Source organism: Nelusetta ayraudi, unplaced genomic scaffold (assembly GCF_046127955.1).
Source record: "Nelusetta ayraudi isolate G7.1 ecotype Tasmania unplaced genomic scaffold, CSIRO-AGI_Nayr_v1 ptg000026l, whole genome shotgun sequence".
In the NCBI taxonomy this organism is placed as follows: domain Eukaryota; kingdom Metazoa; phylum Chordata; class Actinopteri; order Tetraodontiformes; family Monacanthidae; genus Nelusetta; species Nelusetta ayraudi.
Window position 1 is genome coordinate 7,452,156 of NW_027466076.1, and position 20,966 is coordinate 7,473,121.

General features: G+C 49.4%; 1 protein-coding gene across 12 annotated transcripts in view; it reads left to right on the forward strand.

Annotated features, from left to right (window-relative positions):
* mast4 (microtubule associated serine/threonine kinase family member 4) overlaps positions 1–10,855 on the forward strand; it is a 70,594-nt gene extending 59,739 nt beyond the window's left edge. For 11 of the 12 annotated variants that reach the window (XM_076029465.1, XM_076029466.1, XM_076029467.1 and 8 more), the window contains 8 exons: positions 573–694; positions 1,417–1,631; positions 1,899–2,102; positions 2,595–2,821; positions 3,832–3,954; positions 4,181–4,317; positions 4,619–4,803; positions 4,899–10,855. In XM_076029465.1, coding sequence (XP_075885580.1) covers positions 573–694; positions 1,417–1,631; positions 1,899–2,102; positions 2,595–2,821; positions 3,832–3,954; positions 4,181–4,317; positions 4,619–4,803; positions 4,899–8,401 — 4,716 coding nt within the window. In that variant the 3' untranslated portion in view covers positions 8,402–10,855. The remainder of the gene's footprint in view (positions 1–572; positions 695–1,416; positions 1,632–1,898; positions 2,103–2,594; positions 2,822–3,831; positions 3,955–4,180; positions 4,318–4,618; positions 4,804–4,898) is intronic. The other variant, XM_076029470.1, reaches the window with a different exon arrangement.
* Positions 10,856–20,966: the final 10,111 nt, after the last annotated feature.

A 20,966-nucleotide genomic window follows, 5' to 3' on the forward strand; every position in this document is an offset into this window, starting at 1 on the left:
GGGGAAAATAGATGTGAACAATGTCATTCCACATGGAAGTGTTTCCCTCGCCCACCCCACCACACCACCTAACCTGCTCCTCTCTTGCTGTTTACACCTTAAATTTAAATGTAGACTTCGGCTTTGCATATATTTTCCGCCTGCGAATCAGACTTTCTCTTTCTCTTTTTTTTTGAGAGGGGGCGGCGCTGAAGGGCTGTAATGTGGAACACAATACAGTCATGGCAAGCTGGGAGTCAGTGCGAGTGCTGCAATGCAGCGCGCTTCCCGCTCACATCAAAAACAAAGAGATGGAGCGCAGAGGGAGCGGCGGGGGGTCTCGGAGGATGAGTGGAGCCGCACTGAACCTGCTCCGAGCTGACAAGGCGTTTTGTCTCCGCCCCTCTCCTGCTCTGCGGGAACAAAGTCACTGATGACGCACAATGGCAACTTTTGCCAAAATTAAAAAACTGGAATAAGAACTCGTAGTGACACCAGAAGCTCATTCCCAGCAAATAGTGTGTTGTTTTTTCCCCCCACTTTTTTACAGGCGGGTAGTGCTGATGATGGGGCAAAATGTGTGTTTCTATCAGGTTTACAGCAGCCTGGACTTGTCACGTGGACACCTGGAGGAGAAGGGTGAGGCGGAGGGGAAGAAGAGCGAGAGTCCGCTCACTCTGGACTCGCTCAGCTGGACGCCGGACTTTGCTGAAATGTACGTTTGTTTGTTCGTTCGGCCTCTTTGCAGAAGCGGCGGGTGGAAAATTCTCTGCAGTTCTTCACTCCGAGTGTTTATATATGAAAAGGCGCCGCTCTTCTTCTTCACGAGCACAATTAAAGTTAAGGCCTATAAACCAGTGGACTGGCTGCAGCCAAAACAAACTCATAAATGGTTTGCTTTAGTGCTGTGGTTCTCAGCTGGTGGAGTCTCAAATTAAGTGCAATTTTTTTTACCTTGCTGTATTTGTAAAATATGTATTGTGTTTCTCATACTCTAGGGAAAAATTGGAAAGGACAATAATAATTCCTTTGTGGAAATATTCTATTTTTATTTTCATTGGAAAATTCCAAAATTATTACATACCAGTACTTAAACTGTCCAGATACTCTCCAAAAAAAACCCTCAAACCTTGCAGGCTTTCTCAAGCCAATGCTCCTAACCTCTTAGCATGTTAACTTCGACAGCCTTAATAAATCTATATTTTAAAATCCCTTTATAAAAAAAAAAAAAAAAAAAAAAAAATCCCAATCCCAATCAAAACATAGTTTTTTGCTTTGAGTTTGAATATTATTTGAACACAGTTAGCAAACATCCCTTCGATGTGAAGACGTAATGGTGCTGGTAGTGCGAGAGCCCAGGAATAGATGCTAATCCTCCAGGCGCAGCGCGGCCGTCACGTCCATCCGTCTCACCAGGACGTGTCGTCTCCCCCGCAGGCCGTCACTCTCCCAGTCGACTGACACGGACGGCGTGAACCAAGGTCCCCGGACCGGCCTGTTGCCGAAGTTTGCCATCTCAGCAGAGAGCGAAGGAGAGGAGACCTCGGGCCTGGGTGACCCCAGCAAGACCTCGCTCTCCATTGGGGAGCTCCCGCAGGACGAGCATGACGCCACCACTCCGGGCAGCACTCACAGCGGGGCGACGCTGTCCGGTAGGAAGTTTAGATCTGTTTTTTTTTTTATTTAAACTGCATTGCAGGCAAATACGTTGCTGCTGACGCAATAGAAAACTGCAGTAATCCTCAAGTATTTTTAATAGGAGTTTGACACGTCTATATTTGGATATGCTGTCAAGACTGTTTGTAATTATTTCACAGCTCTTCTTTTGAAAAGACTGGATATTTCTGGAGTCACTGCCACTGCTCTGTGCCCTCAGCGCAGCTCTGTGCTCTTATCGCGTGCGTCTTTGTACTCTTCAGGAAGCTTCTCGGAGCATCTGGACCACATGGCACCCAGAGGTGAAGAAGCGGAGAGTCCCGACTGCGCCGAACGTCAAACCGCCGCGGACCAAGCAGCTCAGAATAACACCCTGAGGCCCAAGAGTGCTGCAGATAAGACGGGGGCGGTGCCCAAAGTGCCCAAGTCGGTCTCCACCGGCACCCTGTCCCTGATGATCCCCAGCGGTAAGTCCAAGAACGTAACAAAAAAAAATAGACACGCATTACACTGTAAAAATTTGATCAATTCCCTGAAGGGTGAAGTCTGCGGGAGGGTCTCGCAGAAAAAGAAAGTGTTCAAAATCTCAATAAATCCAGCGGACGTCGGACAAATAATGTGAAAGTGATGAAAGCGCCCTGTTGATCGGTGTGAAATTGGCCAAGCACGTCACCTGCTGCGAGTTCCATTCTGCGGAGTGGCTGCGGGCGAGTGGCCAAGTACAAGCCGCTAACAAATGAAGAAAGCGGGCAGGGCAGGAGCACGGGGTCTCTGTGTGCGCCCGGAGAAAATCCCATTAGTTTCACTCACAGCGGGGGGAGGAGGCCGGCCGAAGGAAAAACTGTCTCACAGGCTCGACGCCGAATCCTCCTCGCAGCCCCCGGGGGCCCGTCAGGGTCCGACTGATTAAATTACAGGGGGAAAAAAATCAGGAGGTCATTATCTGTCATTTTCCACAGATATCTTCGGGGTGTCTCCGCTGGCCAGCCCGCTCTCCCCTTACTCCCTCTCCTCGGACCCCTCCTCGCGGGACTCGTCGCCCAGCCGCGACTCCTCCCTCTTCACGGCCAACCCGCGGCAGCCCGTCGTCATCCACAGCTCGGGGAAGAAGTTCGGCTTCACGCTGAGGGCCATCCGGGTGTACGCCTGCGACGGCGACGTGTACACCGTCTACCACATGGTCTGGGTGAGGACGGCGGCGCCACCTTTCAGTTCATCCTCTGAATGAAGAGCCTTGTGTAAAGGTTTAAGAGTCAACTGAAGATTTAGTGGAAAAAGGTTCAGATTGTGTGTTGGGTGAGAGATGCCACTAGCTGCGTTTCCATTAGCCCTAGAATTGCGCAAAACCTAAATATCGCAACAACAACAAAAAAATACTGGTAATGAAAACACCAAAACTTCAAAAAACCTTTCAAATATGGCTAAAAGGTTTTATGCTCTCATGAGTTGGTTTTTCAGATGTATCGATATAGAGGTATATCGCAAAAGTGTCATGGAAACAGTTTTTTCGCATTTACACGTCAGTGGACCTGACGTAGGGAGTCACGTGACCAGTTCACTAAAAGTGAAAGTGGCGCGTTATGTTTGAACGGTGGAGGAGACAGAATATTTTTTGTGAGTCATCAAAGAGAAAAATATAACAACCATTTTTGACAGCAAACAACATCGAAATGCAGATTTATCGAAAAAAAAAAGAAGAATTCGTACCTCCATCCTCCCCAAAGTGGGGTCTCGTGAGACGAGATTTTACGAGAATTACGGCCTCGTGCGCTTCACATCAAACACCTGCAAATCGCAATTGTACTTTATCGAGATTTTTTGAAATATTGCTTTTATTTTGCAAAAAACTGTAATGGAAACGCAGCTACTGACATCAACACTGCTGACACCAATTTGACAATGGGGAGCAGAATTGGTGAAATCACTGCAAATACTAGCTAGTTCATTGAATGAGTTACCAGGTTTAGAAGCTACCTTAATAATTCATCAAAACAGTGTTTTGATGAATGGAATTCTCACTGCTTTCCTCAGGCCATCATGTTGGCTTCCTTCACAACAAACCTCACTCCAAGTGAAAGGAAAATGTTACTATTTAGCCGCGCTGAAAGTTTAGCTATCGTCCAAATACTCAGAGTTTGTTTGAATTCAGTTTTAATTCACTTTCATCAACATGCTCCCTGTTGTCTCGTTAATTAGAACATAGAGGAGGGCGGACCGGCACAAAAGGCAGGACTCAGAGCCGGAGACCTTATCACTCACGTGAACGGGGAAGCGGTTCATGGTCTGGTCCACACCGAGGTGGTGGAGCTCCTGATAAAGGTGAGTCAAGAGTACAAAAGGTTTATCTTCATCCCTCTAATGTTTTCACTGTCAAAGCGTGCCGCACCGCTGGCTAATAATGATAACTGAAAATATTATTTTGAAATCATTTAATTGGATTCAAGCAGATGATGGTGCAGAAGTCATAGTTTGCTAGAAAATAGAGCCCTCGGAAAGGCAGCAGAGCCTTTCATTTATTTATCGCTTCAATCCTTTCATTTTGCAGAGTGGCAGCAAAGTGGCCATCTCGACGACTCCCTTTGAAAACACGTCAATAAAAACCGGCCCGGCGAGGAGAAACAGCTACAGGAGCAAGATGGTCCGCTGTGCCAAGAAGCCCAAGAAGGAGAGGACGCCAGAAAGGTGCAAAAACTCCCCTGCGCGATTTCCACTTCTGTCGCCTTTGGACGTAAAGTACGACCGCATGTGTGATGTGTCTGGATCAGATATGGAGCTATTTCCGTGCACACGTGTTCCAGGGCCAAGCGACCCCTGTGAGACTAATGTGTTATTTACAATAATCGGCGCAGTCTTCGAAATCACAGCCGGGCTTTGCAGCGCTTGTATGATTTTGGCTTTGGTACCTCTGGATCATTTCAGTTTCATTTCATTTTTTTTTTTTTGCTAATATTTTTCCAACTTTTCCTTTTTCCCCACGTTCCAGGCGTCGCTCCCTCTTCCGGCGCTTTGCCATGCAGCCGTCCCCCCTCCTGCACACCAGCCGAAGCTTCTCCTCCCTGAACCACTCGCTGTCCTCCGGTGAGAGTCTCCCCGGCTCCCCCACCCACAGCCTCTCCCCCCACTCCCCCACCGCTGCCTTCCGCCCTGCTCCAGACTTCACCCAGTCAGGTGGGGGGTCCAGCGCTCCTTCCGTGCCGCGGCTTTCCGGGCTCCTCTCATCGGGCGCCCGCCTTAATTTGCTTCTTTTTCCCGCTCCTCCCCAGGTGGAAACTCCTCCCAGAGCAGCTCCCCCAGCTCCAGCGCCCCGAACTCCCCCGCCGGCTCGGGCCACATCCGTCCCAGCACCCTGCACGGCCTCGGCCCCAAGCTGCCCGGCCAGCGGCTCCGCCAGGGGCGCCGCAAGTCGGCCAGCAGCATCCCCCTCTCGCCGCTGGCTCGCACGCCCTCGCCCACCCCGCAGCCGCCCACCTCGCCGCAGCGCTCCCCCTCCCCCCTGCTGGGCAGCCACTCCAAGGCGACGGTACCCGCCAAGATCCACTCCCCGCCCACCATCGTGCGCCACATGGCGCGGCCCAAGAGCGCCGAGCCACCGCGCTCGCCGCTGCTCAAGCGCGTGCAGTCGGAGGAGAAGCTCTCGCCCTCCTACGCCGGCGACAAGAAGCACCTGTGCCCCCGCAAGCACAGCCTGGAGGTCACGCAGGAGGAGGCGGCGGACGAGGAGCACCGGCCCGGCGAGCGCGAGCCGGGTGCGGCCGATGAAGCGGCGGCCTGCGAGCCGCCCGCCGTGGCCCGCGTGCGGCCGGTGGAGCAGGGCTGCCTGAAGAGGCCCGTCGGCGTCCGCAAGGTGGGCCGGCAGGAGTCGCTGGAGGATCTGGACAAGGAGAAGCTCAAGTGCAAGTTGGTGGCCAAGAGGCAGGACTGGCCCGAGAGGAGGGACCCGCCCCCGCTGCAGAAGCAGGACGGCCCGCGGGAGTCGGACTCGCGCTCGCCGTGCGCCGACGGCCGGGACGAGACCCTGCTGGCGAGGGGCCCCAACAAGGGGGCGCCGTCGGACGGCGGGTCGTTGGAGGTCAAGGTCACCGGCTCGGCCCTGAAGGACGTGCTGTACAAGAAGCTGAGCACCCGCGTCTCCGAGGCCATCGCCGAAACCCCCGGTGGCGGCGGCGGGGAATGCGGCGGCGACGGGGGAGGCCATCGACCCGCCCTCTGCTCCGTGCACCCGGAGTGGCAGCACCCCAGGACGAGCAAGGACGGCGGCGGCGGCGGCAAGCCCGAGCGGCTGGAGTTGAAGGCGCCCGGCGTGGACTTGACCAGGAAGAGGTTGTCCTTCGAGGAGCGCGACGACTGCGTCTGCCGCTGTGCCGCCGCCGGCGTCCACGACACCCTGCACTTTGGCTCCACCAGGTCCAAGAGCCTCCAGCTGGACGCCGCCATTGCCCACGACCACGTGACTGTGGGCAGTCTGGGCGGCGTCCACCATCACCACCACCACCACCACCACCACTCGGGCCCCGAGGGCCTGACCCCCAAGATGTTCTCCTGCCGGGGCGAGAGCGCCGTGGAGAAGCTGCAGCTCATCTCCTCCTCCGCCGCCGGCGCCGAGCCCTCGCTGCGCAAGACGTCGTCCGAGTACAAACTGGAGGGCCGCCACATCTCCTCCCTCAGGCCCCTGGAGGGGACCCTGGACATAGGCCTGCTGTCGGGGCCCCGGGTGTCCAAGACGGAAACCTGCCTGTCCAAAATGGCCGAGAGCTCGTGCGAGACCTTGTCCTTCAGTCCGCCGGTCAGACTGCAGGCGCCTGCCGAGCGCCAGATCACCATCCCGCTGGTCAAGACGGCAGACAAGCTCAGGAGCCCACCGTTGTGTCCCCCCAACGCCGAAACTTCTCCGGGCGTCCAGAGTCCCCTCAAAGATCAGCCAAACCAACCGGCTGGCGAGAATCTGCAGGACAGACACGGCGAGTCGCTGAGGGCTCACGCCGGCAGGGCAGACGTCACCGCCGCCGCCGCCTTCGCCGTCAAGCAGGTTGTCCACGACCACCGCGGCCCCCGCCACGCCCCCCACTTCTCCTGCGGGAAAACCCCGTCCATACGGGAGGTCAGCAACGAGGACCAGGACGAGGACGGGGAGGCCGCGCCGAGCCCTCCGCCTCCGACTCCGCAGAGGCTTTCAAGGGAGTCAGACGTGACGACAACGAAGGCCACCGGCGAGCAAAGCTGCCAGCAGCGACAGGTGGCCGCGACCTCTTGCGACTCAAGCGCCACCCGCCTCTCCAAGGCGCCCGGCAGTCCGGCCTCTGCGGAGAAGGTGCAAGCCGCCGGCGTCTGCTCTCCGCAACATCTGCAGTCACGAAGCTCCACGCCGGTGTCTGCTCCTCCTCCCGCCCTCCAGGAGAAAACCCACAGCTTAGAACCCAGCGCCAAGGACATCAAGGAGGATGGCGTGAAGTCCGAGGCACCCGCCAAGGAAGCCGTCAGCAGTTCAGCAGCGCAGAAAGGAAAAGCTTCCGCCATAAGTTGCTCCAGGGCCGTCCCGGCAGTGGTCCCGGCAGTGGTCCCGACGGTGGTCCCGACGATGGTCCCGGCAGTAGTCCAGGCGGTAGTCCCAGCGGTAGTCCCAGCGGTAGTCCCAGCGGTGGTCCCAGTGGTGGTCCCAGCAGCGGCCCTGGTAGTCAAACCAGTGGCAGCTCTAAAAAGTAAAGAGGATAAAACTGTGTCCTCTATTGTGACAGAGGGCAGAAGGGTGATTCTGCTGAAAACGGAGGGTCCCACCTCGCCGAAGATGAAGAATGTGAAAGAGCCTGAGCGGCTCTCCAAGTTCAACCCCCCTGGAAAAGCACAAGACAAAATGTCCTGTTGCTCCTCCTCCGCCTCCGCCTCTTCCTCAACCAACAACAGCAAGGAAGTCTTTGCCGCCGTGAAAGAAAATCTGAAGCTTTCACCGCCACCGGCTGAAAACGCCGCAAGCCCGAAGAACAGGCCGGCGGCCAAGACTGAGAAGGACGGGAAAGCACCGGAAGCGAAGGCTCCCGGTGCGTCAAAGGCGAGAGATCCACCTAAAGAATCTGCCCTTGGCACTCAGGGGCCCCGTCACTCTAAGCAGGCAGAGGCTCTGGCGCCCCCTGCTGGGGCCGAGGTAAAGCGAGAAGAGCCGACGCGTCCTGTTCCGCTCGGCGGCGACACCAAGCCCAGAGTCTCGGCGGCGATCCCGCCCAGCACCGACCCCAAGTCCAAATCTCCCAAAGCCGTCACCTCCCTGTCGCCTGCCAAACCTTCCGTGGCTCCGGCGGCCGTTCAGCAGAGGCCAAGCGACGCCAAGCAAAAAGATTCATCACCCAAAAGTCAGGCCACACTTCATAAACCCAAACAGCCTGATGTTCCCGATCCGCCGCCGCCGCCGCCGCCGAAACCCGCAGCGAGGAAGGAAATCCACTCCGGCGGCGCCGTCGTCTCAGCCAGGACCCCCAGCACCGGAACCCAGGAGGCCTCCAAGGTTCCCAAGGAGGCTCCCAAATTGGAAACGTCGCAAGCGGAGAACCGCAGGAGCCCCGAAATCAGAAGCAACGCCGGCGGCAGGAAGGAGCAGCCGGCCGACAGGAAGCGGAAGGAAGCGGCGCCGGACGTCCCGCCTGCACAGAAAACCACCAAGAAAGACGCCTCCTCGTCCAGAGCGGTGGCCCCCGTGGCGAAAGACACTTTGGACAAAGACGGCGGCAGGGGGAAGCAGCAGAAAGAGTCGCCTCGCAGCTCCAATAACAAGAAATGAGACGCGCCAGGATGGGATGAAACGTCGGGAAAAAAAACAGACTGTGCTGACTTCATCAAGCTTTTTTTTTTTTAGACTTAGTTTGACGCCGGACAAGCTGTTACAGAGTGTGTGTGTGTGTGTGTGTGTGTGTGTGTGTGTGTGTGTGTGTGTGTGTGTGTGTGTGTGTGTGTGTGTGTGTGTGTGTGTGTGTGTGTGTGTGTTTTTGTGTGTGTGACGTAACGTGATAAAACACATATACATGTTTCTAGGTCAGAATGTAGAGCAACGATTTTGCCGATAATTTCTGCTCCGTCTTTATTTGAAGCTAGCATTTTTAGGGTCTAGTCGTGAATGTTTGGCTAGCTCCTCTCAGAAAGGCTTTTGTGCAATCGGTATGTCACAGCCACTAGGGGGCCGCGTAACCTTACGAATGACGTACTGTGTAGAGTCAGTGCCATATAAGATTTTTTTTTTCCTTCTTTTTCTCCCAGTTGCACTCGCGTCGAATCGGAGGACCTGATGTCTTTTTTTAAATGCAGTAGACCTCGGCTAATTAGCATCGTGTAATCAGAACAATGGGTTTTCACAAAGTGGTACACAAGAGAATGCACTATATCCTGCGCTCGTCATGGGAAATAAAAAAAAAACACAGCAAATCAAATGATCATAAATAACTGAAGGGGCCTTAGGATTCTAGGAAGATAAATTTGCTGTTCCTAGCAAAGAATTTCTCTTTTTTTTCTTTTTCGCTCGGTGTTTATTCACATTCCTCCGACGTCTGTACATACAAGGTTTTGATTTTTATGCAATAGGGTGTAAATATGAGTTGGGGGGGCGGGGGGGACAACCACTGTAAAAACTGGGGACACATGGGGCTTTACATGATTGTCATTTGTACCATATGTATAGATTTTCTTTTTCTTTTTGCGGCCGCGTTTGTGTGTGTAACATCCATCGGGGGCATCAGTGGTCTACAGTATCTCATTGGGGGTGGGGGGGTTGGGGGAATCCTCTGTGTCACATGATCCAAAGTGAGGAAAGCCAGAGGGAGGGAGGGAGGGAACGAGAGAGAGCGAGGGGCGGGGTTTAAAAAAAATGTAGCATTATTTAAAAAGAAACCAACTGTGAGGGATGTCGGCGTCTGTCTGTGCGTGGGCGGGATCCTGGCTAAACAGGAAGTGCAGATGGGGGAGATCTGGACAGGAAGTGACCACACAAGAGTGTTTTTACAGGCTCAAGTGGTGTGTGTGTGTGTGTGTGTGTGTGTGTGTGTGTGTGTGTGTGTGTGTGTGTGTGTGTGTGTGTGTGTGTGTGTGTGTGTGACATCTGTGCATAGACCAGCTCCCGTCAGCGGCATATATATGATGTTCATGTGCAGTTACTCGGTACTATACGCTGTCGTGTAGCCACGCCCACTTCCTGCCACCTAATCCAAACATCTGTTCCCCATACCCTAACTTGTAGATGCCTTTTTTTTTCCTTTTTTTTTTTTTTTTCCTCAACTCGCAGTCCCTTCGAGGACGAGCAGAAGGTCTGATCAGTCGCTCCTTTGGAACGGAACTCTTAAAAAAACAAAACAAAAAAAAAAAAAAACAGTAAATGTAAAAAAGTAAGTGGTGACGTAGAACCGGGTCGCGCACAGGGTCACGCGGACTTGATCGAAGGAGGTTTTAGACGCTAAGAAAAAAAAAAAAAAAAAAAGCCGATGTTGAATATTCTAAATGTAAAGATGACGTACTGTGAGAGAATAAAAAACATGCACCTTAATCTGGGACAGCGTTGCGTTCGAAGGGTGTGGGCCGTTTCTAAACTTCACACCCGTCCTGTAGAACACTAAATTCTCTTCCCATTTCATATTTACCCCCCACCCCCCTTCTCCTCCCTCCCTCTTCCCTTTCCCCATCCCCGTCTTTGACACCTTTTCTTTTCCTTCCTCTTGACTGACATTCGAGTCCTCAAAGCACATCAATGTTTGTTTACAAAGCATCATGGATGTATATTTTGTATATTGTTGATTTTTTTTTCTCTTCTTCTTCTTCTTTGTTTTGCCAAATCTGTGTTCCGTGCGTCACGGATGATGTTGTTTGTGACAGTGTGCAGCTTTTGCTCGAGTCGCCACAAAGGTTTTTTTTTTTTTTTTTTTTTTTATTATTAAGAAAAACAAAAAACAAGGACGTTTGTTCGTGCCGTGATTAATGTGTCCGATCATCGGGGTCGTTTGTCCGCTCGTCTTTTTCGTTCGTTTGTTTCCGTTTCCTACTTTTCTCCCCGTCGCAGAACTTCGTAGTACTAGACAGAACTTGCTTACGATGGTGTGTCTTTTAGAATATGTGCAATAAAAAAAAAAGTTGTTTGAGTTTTGTAATTTGCCCAAGGAAAGCTCTATGGATGTCACAGATGTTGTATATTAAAATAGATATTTATACTTTTAATGTTGCGTAATAATGAAAATAAAATCAGATTATAAATTGATCTCTATGTCCGTACTTTAACCCCTGCAATGATACACTTAGCTTGTATAGATTAGCAAGATGCAGTTTTTAGCATCAGCTTACAGGAAGAAGGTTGCGGGTCAGACTCCCAACCATAGCATAATAATACTAATAATAATAATAATAATAATAATAATAATAATAATAATAATAATAATAATAATTGTAGTAGTAGTATAGTAGTAGTATGTTCTCCTTGTCTGTCTTGGTTTTTCCACAGGTACTGGCAACTCTAAATGGTCGGTAGGTGTGGATGGTGGTCAATCTCCACGTGGGCCTGTAACGCGCTGGTGTAACCCCGCCCTCACCCTAAAACTGCTGGGATTGGCTCCAGCACCCCTACGACCCTGATTACTGGGGTTATTTCTCAAAACTAAGTTTCAAAGTAGAGATTTGGCTTTGGCAAGGAAATATATATTCTCAGTTTAAATGCAGTGTGAACATTTTTTCATCCAAATTATAAAAAGGATGACATGTAAAATTAGCTTGGAAGTTGCCATAGCGCTTCAGGAAGTGACGTGCTAATTAATAACGTTAATAAAGACGTAATTACAAGTATTCTGAGGTCTGACGTCATGTCAAGATTAGAAGATGCTAGATAACTGCAATATGCTGCAAATTCGACCGTTAGGTATAGTGTTTATATGTCCAAGGAGACAACAAGGAGACAACCTGTGCAGTTCTCTTCCAATAGGGGGCAGTAGCCGTCTATCTGTTTTCCTACTCCCTGCAACACAGAGCCGCAGATAATTGGCCTCTGCTGAGACGATAGACGGAAAGTACGGAAAGCCCCCGTGGTCAACATCTGATAAAGCCGAGTAGTTAAACCGGCTGTTTATTGCGGGCTGCTGACTTGGCGGGAGAGTCCGCTGATGACGGCGTCCTTTACGCAGATGGAGAACTGTTCCAAAGACTGATTAGCGAGCAAAAAACAAAAACAAAATAAATGATGAATAGAGAGACAACTGGGAGAAAAACCCTCTTAGCGGGTATAGAAGGCTCGACCGTTAGCCTAGAGGGGAGGTAAACCCTGGGTGGTTGTTCAAGAATAATCATTAAGGTGCGGCAGGCTGAAGTTGAAAGGTGATTTCCAGCTGACAGCGATTTATGCCTGCTGTAAAGCTTCTCCCCCCCCCACCACCTCCCCCACTCTCAATTTTCCTGCAGTACCTGTATTGTTTAAAAGTGTCCGCCAGAACATAAACAGTATTGGTATACGCTGGTGTGTGTGCCAATTCAGTCTGTTTTCTCTTTCAAACTGACACGAGCACGAGTGTTTCTACTGCCAAATGTATCTGTTTATGATTATTCAGCGATGTTTCATCTTCTTTTCCTTTCCTCCAAACAAACCCTCTGTTTGTCCGTATTTCCTCGTGCGATAGAGCCGTTCTGTGGTTGGCGACACTAAGTGCAGCGTGACATTTGCAAATGGCCAGGGTTGATTTCCTTCAAAGCCAACATATATAGAGGAATTCTGGCCCACTCTTCTCTCCTGAATTATTTATCCACGCTGTCTGTTAAAGGTCTCGCTGCTGTGACCCAGTTTTGATTCAGAGCTTTCAAGACTCTGAACCTTCGTTTTTTTTTTTTAAATATGAAAACATTTTCCGCTCCGAAGATCCGCTAATGTCTTTAGCTACAGTGAGGCACACAGTCACACTTCCTGTACTTTGATGTTGTCCTCTTCTTGGGTTTTTGAGCGCAGTTTGCAGCAGCTGATCATGGTTTTGTGACCACTTGGACAAAGCTGATTGCTCGCATAATGATCGGATCGACCCAAATTACCTTAGATTGCAGCTCGTCAAGATGTTTGTGGCCAGAAATTTTAGAATCTCAATCTCTCAGAGAGATCGCCATGCAAGGCCGCGACTTTGGTGTGGTGGCCATTTTTCAAAGGACAGAATAGAATAGAACCATTTTCTTCAGTTAAACCAACGGGGAAATAAAACACAGCCAAAAATATTTGTCTCTTGCTGTCGACTCTTATAGATGAAAAAAAAAAAAAAAAAAGTGTTCTAATGTGAAATTCACAAGTTTCCACCCTCAGACTACTAATGTTCTGTTTCCAAACAGACACCCCGCCCAGCCGGTATACAGTGACATAGCACCACGCCATATGAATACATAGCTAACAGGATAACATTAAGAGGATTGTGAGCGTGACAAAATGTATCATTATAGTCCATCTGGCTGTTTCCATAGAATGGCAGCCTGCCCCGGCGTCTAATCCATTTTGCAAAAGGCTGATCGATACTAATGATGTGACCATCTGCGCCCCCTTGTTATCAATACAGCACTGCATTCACACTGGGGGGTGGGGGTGCGCACGTGTACAGGAAAACATACAGATTCACTGTACAGATTCAGCAGCTCGTAAGACGCTGGCTTTATCGAGCTAGCCTGCTGACATGCTATAGCTAGTGCAATATTAGCCTTTGTACGGGCTAGCGTGCTGCCTCTGAGCGGTAACCCTGAGCCTGATGAAACTGTTCACGCAATAATAATCATGTTGTTATCAAAATCTCACATGTGAAATACCTGCCTCAGGATGGCGCTAGACCAGGGGTGGGCAAACCTTTGGTGTGGTGGACCACAATGGGTTCTGAAATTAAACAGCGGGGCCGGAGCAGGAGCAGATGGATGGAGTGTTTTGGTGACCGACCTCATGGGAGAAAAAAAATATATGATTGGATGTGTAGAAAACATGTGCTTTGCTAAATGCCTTTGACGCCCCACGGTATTTAAAAGCTCTTTATTGAAATGACTCTTAAAACGCTGAAAAAAAATTGATGAACTACAGCTGTTCTATGACTTATTTAACGTTGGTATAATTTTCCTTAAATTTGGCGGGCCGGATTAAAAGGCTTTTTATAAAAAAACATTTTTGTCAACGTTTCGTCGCTCTGAAGCCGTCAAGGAGGAGTTGTCAAAGAGTTTAATCGATTTAGAGAACATTCACTCCGCATCCATCACTGTGACACGCAAGGGTTCGTGCACGGCAAAGCAAAATGTCAGGATGAAAAAAACCCAGAACGCAGCAGCACGCCGAGTATCTCAGCGCTTTGCCAGAGACAACGCGTGATGATCGTTAAATCCAGTAAACTTCTGCCTCGCGGGGAAGCATCGATGTCAGCCAAATGTTACTGTGACGCAGCCAATCGCTGTTGAGCGATTCACCTTTCATTTATTTTGTTTCTCACAAAACACACACGCACACACTAATAAACAGACCGTCGTTGCCTCCCGCAAGTCACGCCTTCGGTTTGGCCAAATATCAAAAACCGAACAGTGTTCTCAGAGCAGGGGAACACAATGAGTCCACTGTGGCTCTGACAAAAAAAGAAAAAAAAAAAAAACACCCTCGTGAAACAACTCTTTCTTCCCTTTTCTGAGTCTGCGGTCATTAAAACGACAAGAAGGGAAAAGCGAGTCTTAAACAACGCAAAAAAAAAAAGTGCTAAATGTTAAAAATAGTGCTCGCTCTTCTCTTCGTCTTCAACTCACGCCATCCGAAAACGGACGGACAGATAAATAAATCCACTCTGGCCCCACATTAACTTCTGCGCGCTGGAATTCGTTCAAGTACATTCTGTGACTTTGGGCCGGAGCCAAGCGAACCTCCGCTCCGGCTCTCACATCTCACGTTGCAGCTGAGAGCAGCTGGGCCGAGGTTGAAGTCTCTCTGCCGCCGCTGGCCCCCGGTGCGCATGCGAGCAAGAGTCCAGTTGGGTTTCCAGGACGGAGAGACGTCGGCGGCCTTTTAGCTTTTCCGTAGAAATACCGCTATATCCTTTTAATCCTTCTGCTTTTTTTTTTTTTTTTTTAAACTTCCTTTATTGCCACATTTCCCAATCTCAAGACGGCCTTGGGGAACGCGCGTGTCAGCAGCCTGAGCTCGGCCAATGCGTGAAAACGGGCCCTCTTATCGTCGCTTATTGAAAAGCTGGATTCGTTAGCAGTCGTGGCGCGTTATCAACATCTCCGCCGCGACTGCCTGGCCGCCCGCTTTTTGATCCGACGCTGCCTCGCAGTGGGAACATTCCGCTCGGTTACGCAACAGTTCAAAGTGTCGCGCGCGGCCCCGGGGCCAAACAGTCAGCAGATCATGTGACCCGGGCTGTTCGTTTGCGCACGGCGCCATCGGTAACATATTTCATTGTGTTGATAAAGCCCTCTCCAAACAGTTGTGCGCATTACGCAATGTGGACACAGGGAAAAGTGTTTGTTAGTGTGTGTGTGTGTGTGTGTGTGTGTGTGTGTGTGTGGTCGGCGGGCGGTAGGTTGAGCGTGGGCTCGCCGCGGCTGGAGCACACAGTACGGAGAGTGTGCATGAGGTTGCGAAATTAATAAAAAAAAAAAAAGAAGAAGAAGAAGAAGAAGAAGAAGAAAGAATGTTATTCAATCTCCGCCAGAGTTAATGCCATGTTGCTTTGATGGAATCCTCCGGCGGGGAGACGCGCTGCGGGGCCCACGGAGGCCTCCTGAGAACACAAACGGTCAAGACGCCATGTGTGGCGGTACACAAAGGAGCGCCCTGATTAAAACCTTCGGGGGCCTCCCGTGTAGTTACAGTGGGATGGGATGATGACACACGACCGCACGATATTGTGTGCTTTTTGCGAGGCCACTAAGTGACGGGTGCGCGCGCTCCGCGCGGCGCGAGCCCCCGACGCCGGCGCTGCTGTGTCATCAAACTCTGCCGCGCGGCTTTCACGCCACCGTCGTAGGTGAGCGTGAGGTCCCTCCGTCGCTGGCTTGTTTTGTTTTCCGCCGCCCCAGGCCGAGTCAGACTGTGTTATCTTGTCATGACGTGGACCTACATGGTTTCTTTATGTCGCTTCGGCCACATTATGCGATTGAAATGGATGAAACAGACACTCGTCGACAGCTCTGCTTGACTCGCAACTACAGCTCAGACATGCTAGCGCTATAGTTTAGCCTCATTGCCATGCTAGCCAGGTGGAACTTTGAATTCTTGGTAAATGATCAAACTTGGTAATTGGTAACTGACCACCAGATTTCTTTCTGCTAGTGTCAAAGCCAGGCTTTTGGTGAGGCGCTGTATTAGCTTAGCGCGGTCGCACCACGGCTAGCCGCTAAGCGCAGTGATGTTTTGAGTGGCTCTAGCCAAAACTGATGGGTCTAAAGTAGGCAAAACATAGTGGGCACTGAGAAACATGTCATCAGAACTGTTTTTATTATTGTGAAAATGCCATCCAGTTCTGGTAACCCCTTTATCAGCATCAATGCTAATCTTTCCTCTTGACCTTCTGTGCTCCCCCCCGCTTTTCCTCAGCATAGCTTGGTGGTCCTTATTCTTATTTATCTCACGTCTCACTAAAAATGTTTTTCTATGTAAGGATCGGGAAGACGAGTGAGATTTCCGAGGAAAAATAAAACCCAGTGAGCGTTTCGATCGTTTAATCGAAATCATCAGTATTGTGTACCGTACTCAAAGAGATCGAGTGACTCGCAAACAATGACTTTGCCCTAGAAAATCTCTCTCTCTTTTTGAACTATTTTCAGGCCATGGCAAACCCACTGCAGTGGCAGTGAAAGAACCCGTTAACCTTCCCAGATCTATTCCCACATTCTGCAACTTTCCTCCCCCGCTCCACTCACGTCCGTCCTTGTCCGCACGGAGCGACTTCGACGTTTACCCTCATTTTTTTTTTTTTTTATCTTTATTTACGTTGGTGTTCCGACTTTTCAGGGAAACGGGAATCCTTTTTTTTTTTTTTTTGTCCCGCGGCTTATCTGGCTGTTTGGCGTTCTGCAAGGCGGTTTATCGCATTCCAAGCCAAAACCAAGTTCAACGAAAACATTTAAATAAACTGCCTAGAGATGTAAACCTTCTCAAGCCCGGTTGTTTACATTTTTTTTTTAAACAACTTAACGGCCCCAGTGGGTAAGATTTAGTAGCATCTGATGGCAATAAAGCATATTGCAAACCATTTTCATCCAACCTGAGTAAAAAAAAAATACTTCTTGAGCTTAATATATCCAATTACATATACTGCAACGTTTAAGTTTACGCCATGACAAAACAAAATCAAAAATAGTGATTGGCTTAAACAAATCGGCAATTGTTTTAGCATATCTGTGACTGACACTGTTGCCACACAGGAGGGTTGCCGGTTCGATTCCCACCCGGGGGGGGGGGGGGCTTCCTTTTGTGCTCTTCCCGTATCTCCAGCTACTCATAGAACTGTCAACTTGTCTGTGTTGCGGACGCTTGTTTGTTTCTCTCTCTGTGTGTGGCCCTCAGACCGGCTCCCCCCCCGCCCCCCCCAGACAGCTGGGAGAGGCTCCGGCACCCCTGCCACCCTGACTGCAAGGGCGATAAGCAGTGATTGAAAATGAATGGACGGATGGATGGAACTGCTCCCTTCTCATAACCCCCCGCCCACATCAACTCAAGCTACCGGGATCGGCAGGTGTAGCTGATGGATGTTATTACGGCCGAGGGGCCGTGGGGGTGCTTTGAAAACATTATATAATGATGCGGCGACAACCTTCGGCGGCGTCACATCGTGGACTCGGGTTTTATTAGACCTTTCGGCAGGGCGAGGAGGAGATGCCGCTGCAAGCTGAGCAAATACAGCGGAGGCCCGGTGCGAAACGGCTCACCCTAAACAAAGATTTTTCCGCCAGCCTGTCTTTTATCCCCCCCCCCCGAACTGCTTCGGAAGAGCCGTTCCCGTTTGCCGGCTTCGCTCCTTCCTCTTCCACGCTCGTCTTTCTCCCCGAGGGCATTAGGTGCGGCGGGGGGGTCAGAGGGCGGCACCTACCTAATGCCTTCAGGGCCAGGGGTTAACGGAGAGATGAAAGAGGATGAGGAGGATGAAGAGGAGGAGGAAGAGATCCAGCTCGTAGACTCAGAGGGCAGTGACATAACAGCGTCTGGCAGGGCTTTAAGCTCCAGCGGGGGGGGGCTTAGGGCGGCCAGATCAGGGCCTTATTGATCAGACTGAGGGGAACGACACGGGACTGGACTGTGAGCCGCCTGGCTGGCAGAGGTTTACATAATTAGTTCAGGAAAAATACAAATACTCTGGTGAAAGTAAAAGTACATGTTCAACTTCTTTGCTCCAGTAAAAGTAAGAAAATAAATGTTGAAAAATATACTTTAATAAAAAAGTAAACGCTATTTTTTTTTGGGGGGGGGGGGGGGGGGGCGTTCATGAATCAATACATTTGTTGATCATTTAGAAAAATATTGTCCACCGAATAGCGAGTTAGCTCCACTTTAAGCAGCAACAACAATAACACAGGCATTTGTGTGCAAATGTAGGGAATAAAAAATAAATAGTTGTCAGAAAAAGAAATACAGATACCTGATAAACTATTCTTACTTGGCTCCTTCCCACCTCAGCTTGCCTCTGCGAGCTGAGGTGGGAAGGAGGAGCAGAGGAGCAGAGCACGGCTCCAGTCGGGTCTGTCGGGAGCTTTACACCTGACAGCAGGCGGAGCTCCTCGCTCGCCAGCCTGACAGCTTCTCTGCTGCATGACCTGATGCGACTCCTACACCAAACCTCCGCATAATCTTTCACATGTTTGTCTAAAATGGAGGGTTCTTTTTTTTTTGGGGTGGGGGTGGGGGGGTGGATGCGCGTAAAAAGATTTCGACACTCGGAAGCGTGGCCGGTCAGATGTCTTCACGCTGTCGGTCGAGTGACTCACTTTTGTCTTTCACGTTGAGGAAATGTCGTCCAGGTCTGATTAATGTCACTTCCAGCTCATCAGACCCGACCACGTGACTTCAGCGACTTCCTGTTTGTTTGTCGCAGCTCAACTCCCCCCCCCCCGTTGGTGTGTTTTGTGAGCCACTGCTGACTTCAAGCGAATAAACTACAGTTTTCTGCTGTGATTTTAAACGTCTCATTCATCCAAACACCCCACATAAGGATCGAAAGCAAACTTTACATCGCAGGACACTTGAAACCAGCAGGGTCATCAAGCAATCTGACAAATTGCATATCATCATATTTTTTAAATTCTACATCTCCGTACCTCTTTTTTTCTGCAGTGGGCCAGCGATCGACCTTCGCGTCCGCTGGTCTGCCGCTCGGCCTCTGCCAAGGTGTGTCCGCGTTCAGCCAAGGCACAAAAAAATATGGTGAGCAGAGATTTTGGAACCACATAATTATCACCTTCCATCCAAAGGTGTCACACACACACTGATCGTTTGTGGCTACAAAACAGCAGCTGTAGCTGTACTGATTACTGGTATATACGCTCTCTCTCTCTCTCTCTCTCTCTCTCTCTCTCTCTCTCTCCATGTGTGTATATATATACATATATATATATACACATACATATGTGTGTATATATATATAGAAATATACATATATATATATATACATACATATATTATATATTTTATATATATATATAAAATATATATATATATATACATACACACACACACAGATATATATATATACATATATATATATATATATATACATATACACACACATATATATATATATATACATATATATGTGTATATATATATATATATGTATATATGTATGTGTATATGTATATATATACAGACATACATATGTATATATACATATTTATATATATATATACATGTACATACATATATATACATGTGTAAAGTATTCAGTGTATATCTGTATTGATCTTCACGTAAAAAAAATTAAATATATATATCTATATCTATATCTATATATATATACAATATATACTTGTATGTGTGTGTGTGTATTGACTGATACTTCCAGGCAGCACTGTATCAGACAGATTATTACTGAATTATTTAGTCTGAGAAGTCAGCACAGTGGCGGTCGAGGGACGGCGGGGCCTTCAAAAGAGAGCCTTTGCCGTGAGAAGGAGATTAATAAATGAAAAAACGATTCTAACCGCAAACTTTCCCCGGGATCTGCAGAGTTCAGTAAAAAAAAAAGAAGAGAGGGAGGGAGGGAGAGGGACGGAGCGCGTTATGTAAACACATTTCCTGCACGCACGACCCGCACAGTCACAGCTGGCTGAGTTTGCGCAAGAGGCCCTGGCTCGAGTCGGGTTTGCAGATCACTGCAAATCTGCTTTGGTTCAGTCGCAGACACCAAATGCATGGTACTGCGATGATGGATTTACATAAGTGCAGGATTGGGGTTGTCCCAGATAATGAGAGAGAATGCCCCCCCCCACTCAAACCTCCCAGCAGTTGTTCTGGAACGTTGGGGGAACTTTTCAAAGGTTTGCCTCAAGGTTTCTTCGTCGCCGCCGCTTCCAAACTGGGTCGCTTTTTGCTTCTTGCGCTCGGTTAAAATGACGATCCAGTTTGGCTGACTGTCTCAATGTGCTGTCGCGTCGGTCCTCTTACAGAACAGAAATTCTTCAAGGGCTTCAAATTGTAACAGTTACTTAGTGATTTTTAAAAAAAAAGATAAAATATCTCCAAAAATGTTGTTTTGAAGGTGTTTGTAAGTCATGTTTCAGTCTCTTGCTCAGCCGATCTCCTCGTTTGCTATCTTTATCCACACTAAATTCCAAATACGAGTGTATCAATTAAACATTTTTACTGATTTTAATGTAGAGATAGGAGTTTGGAAGGGGACCAAGGTGGCTGTGACAAGCTGAAGTTCCCCCTTTTTTTTTTATTTGTCATTCCTGACTCGAGTGGAACACCAGTGCACAATTAAATATCTACGAAACTCTGCAGATCTCCTGAATATCTCCGTATTTCGCCTGCCGTTTACAGCCACCAGCGAAAAAGAATGGTGGTGTTGTGTCTGGCCAAAGCTTTTATTTAATCTTTCACATGTTATCAAGGGGGACAACAGGCAACCAGGAAGTGATCTTGGAGAGATCGGCGATCGCCAGACTGCGGATGTTTACTGAATTGCAAGAGGATTCGTGTTTTGACTGGCCAGCGACAAACATCTTGCTACGAATAATTTGGTAGACACAATTTAGCTCAATACGCTGACCTGGGCCGCACAGTGTTTTTAGCCGGCAAGCTCACAGCTGCAGTTGCTTCATTCCCACACAGCTCTAATTTGTCGCGTTAAAAAAAGAAAAGTCACAAAACCTACCACGGTACTGGCCGAGCAAAA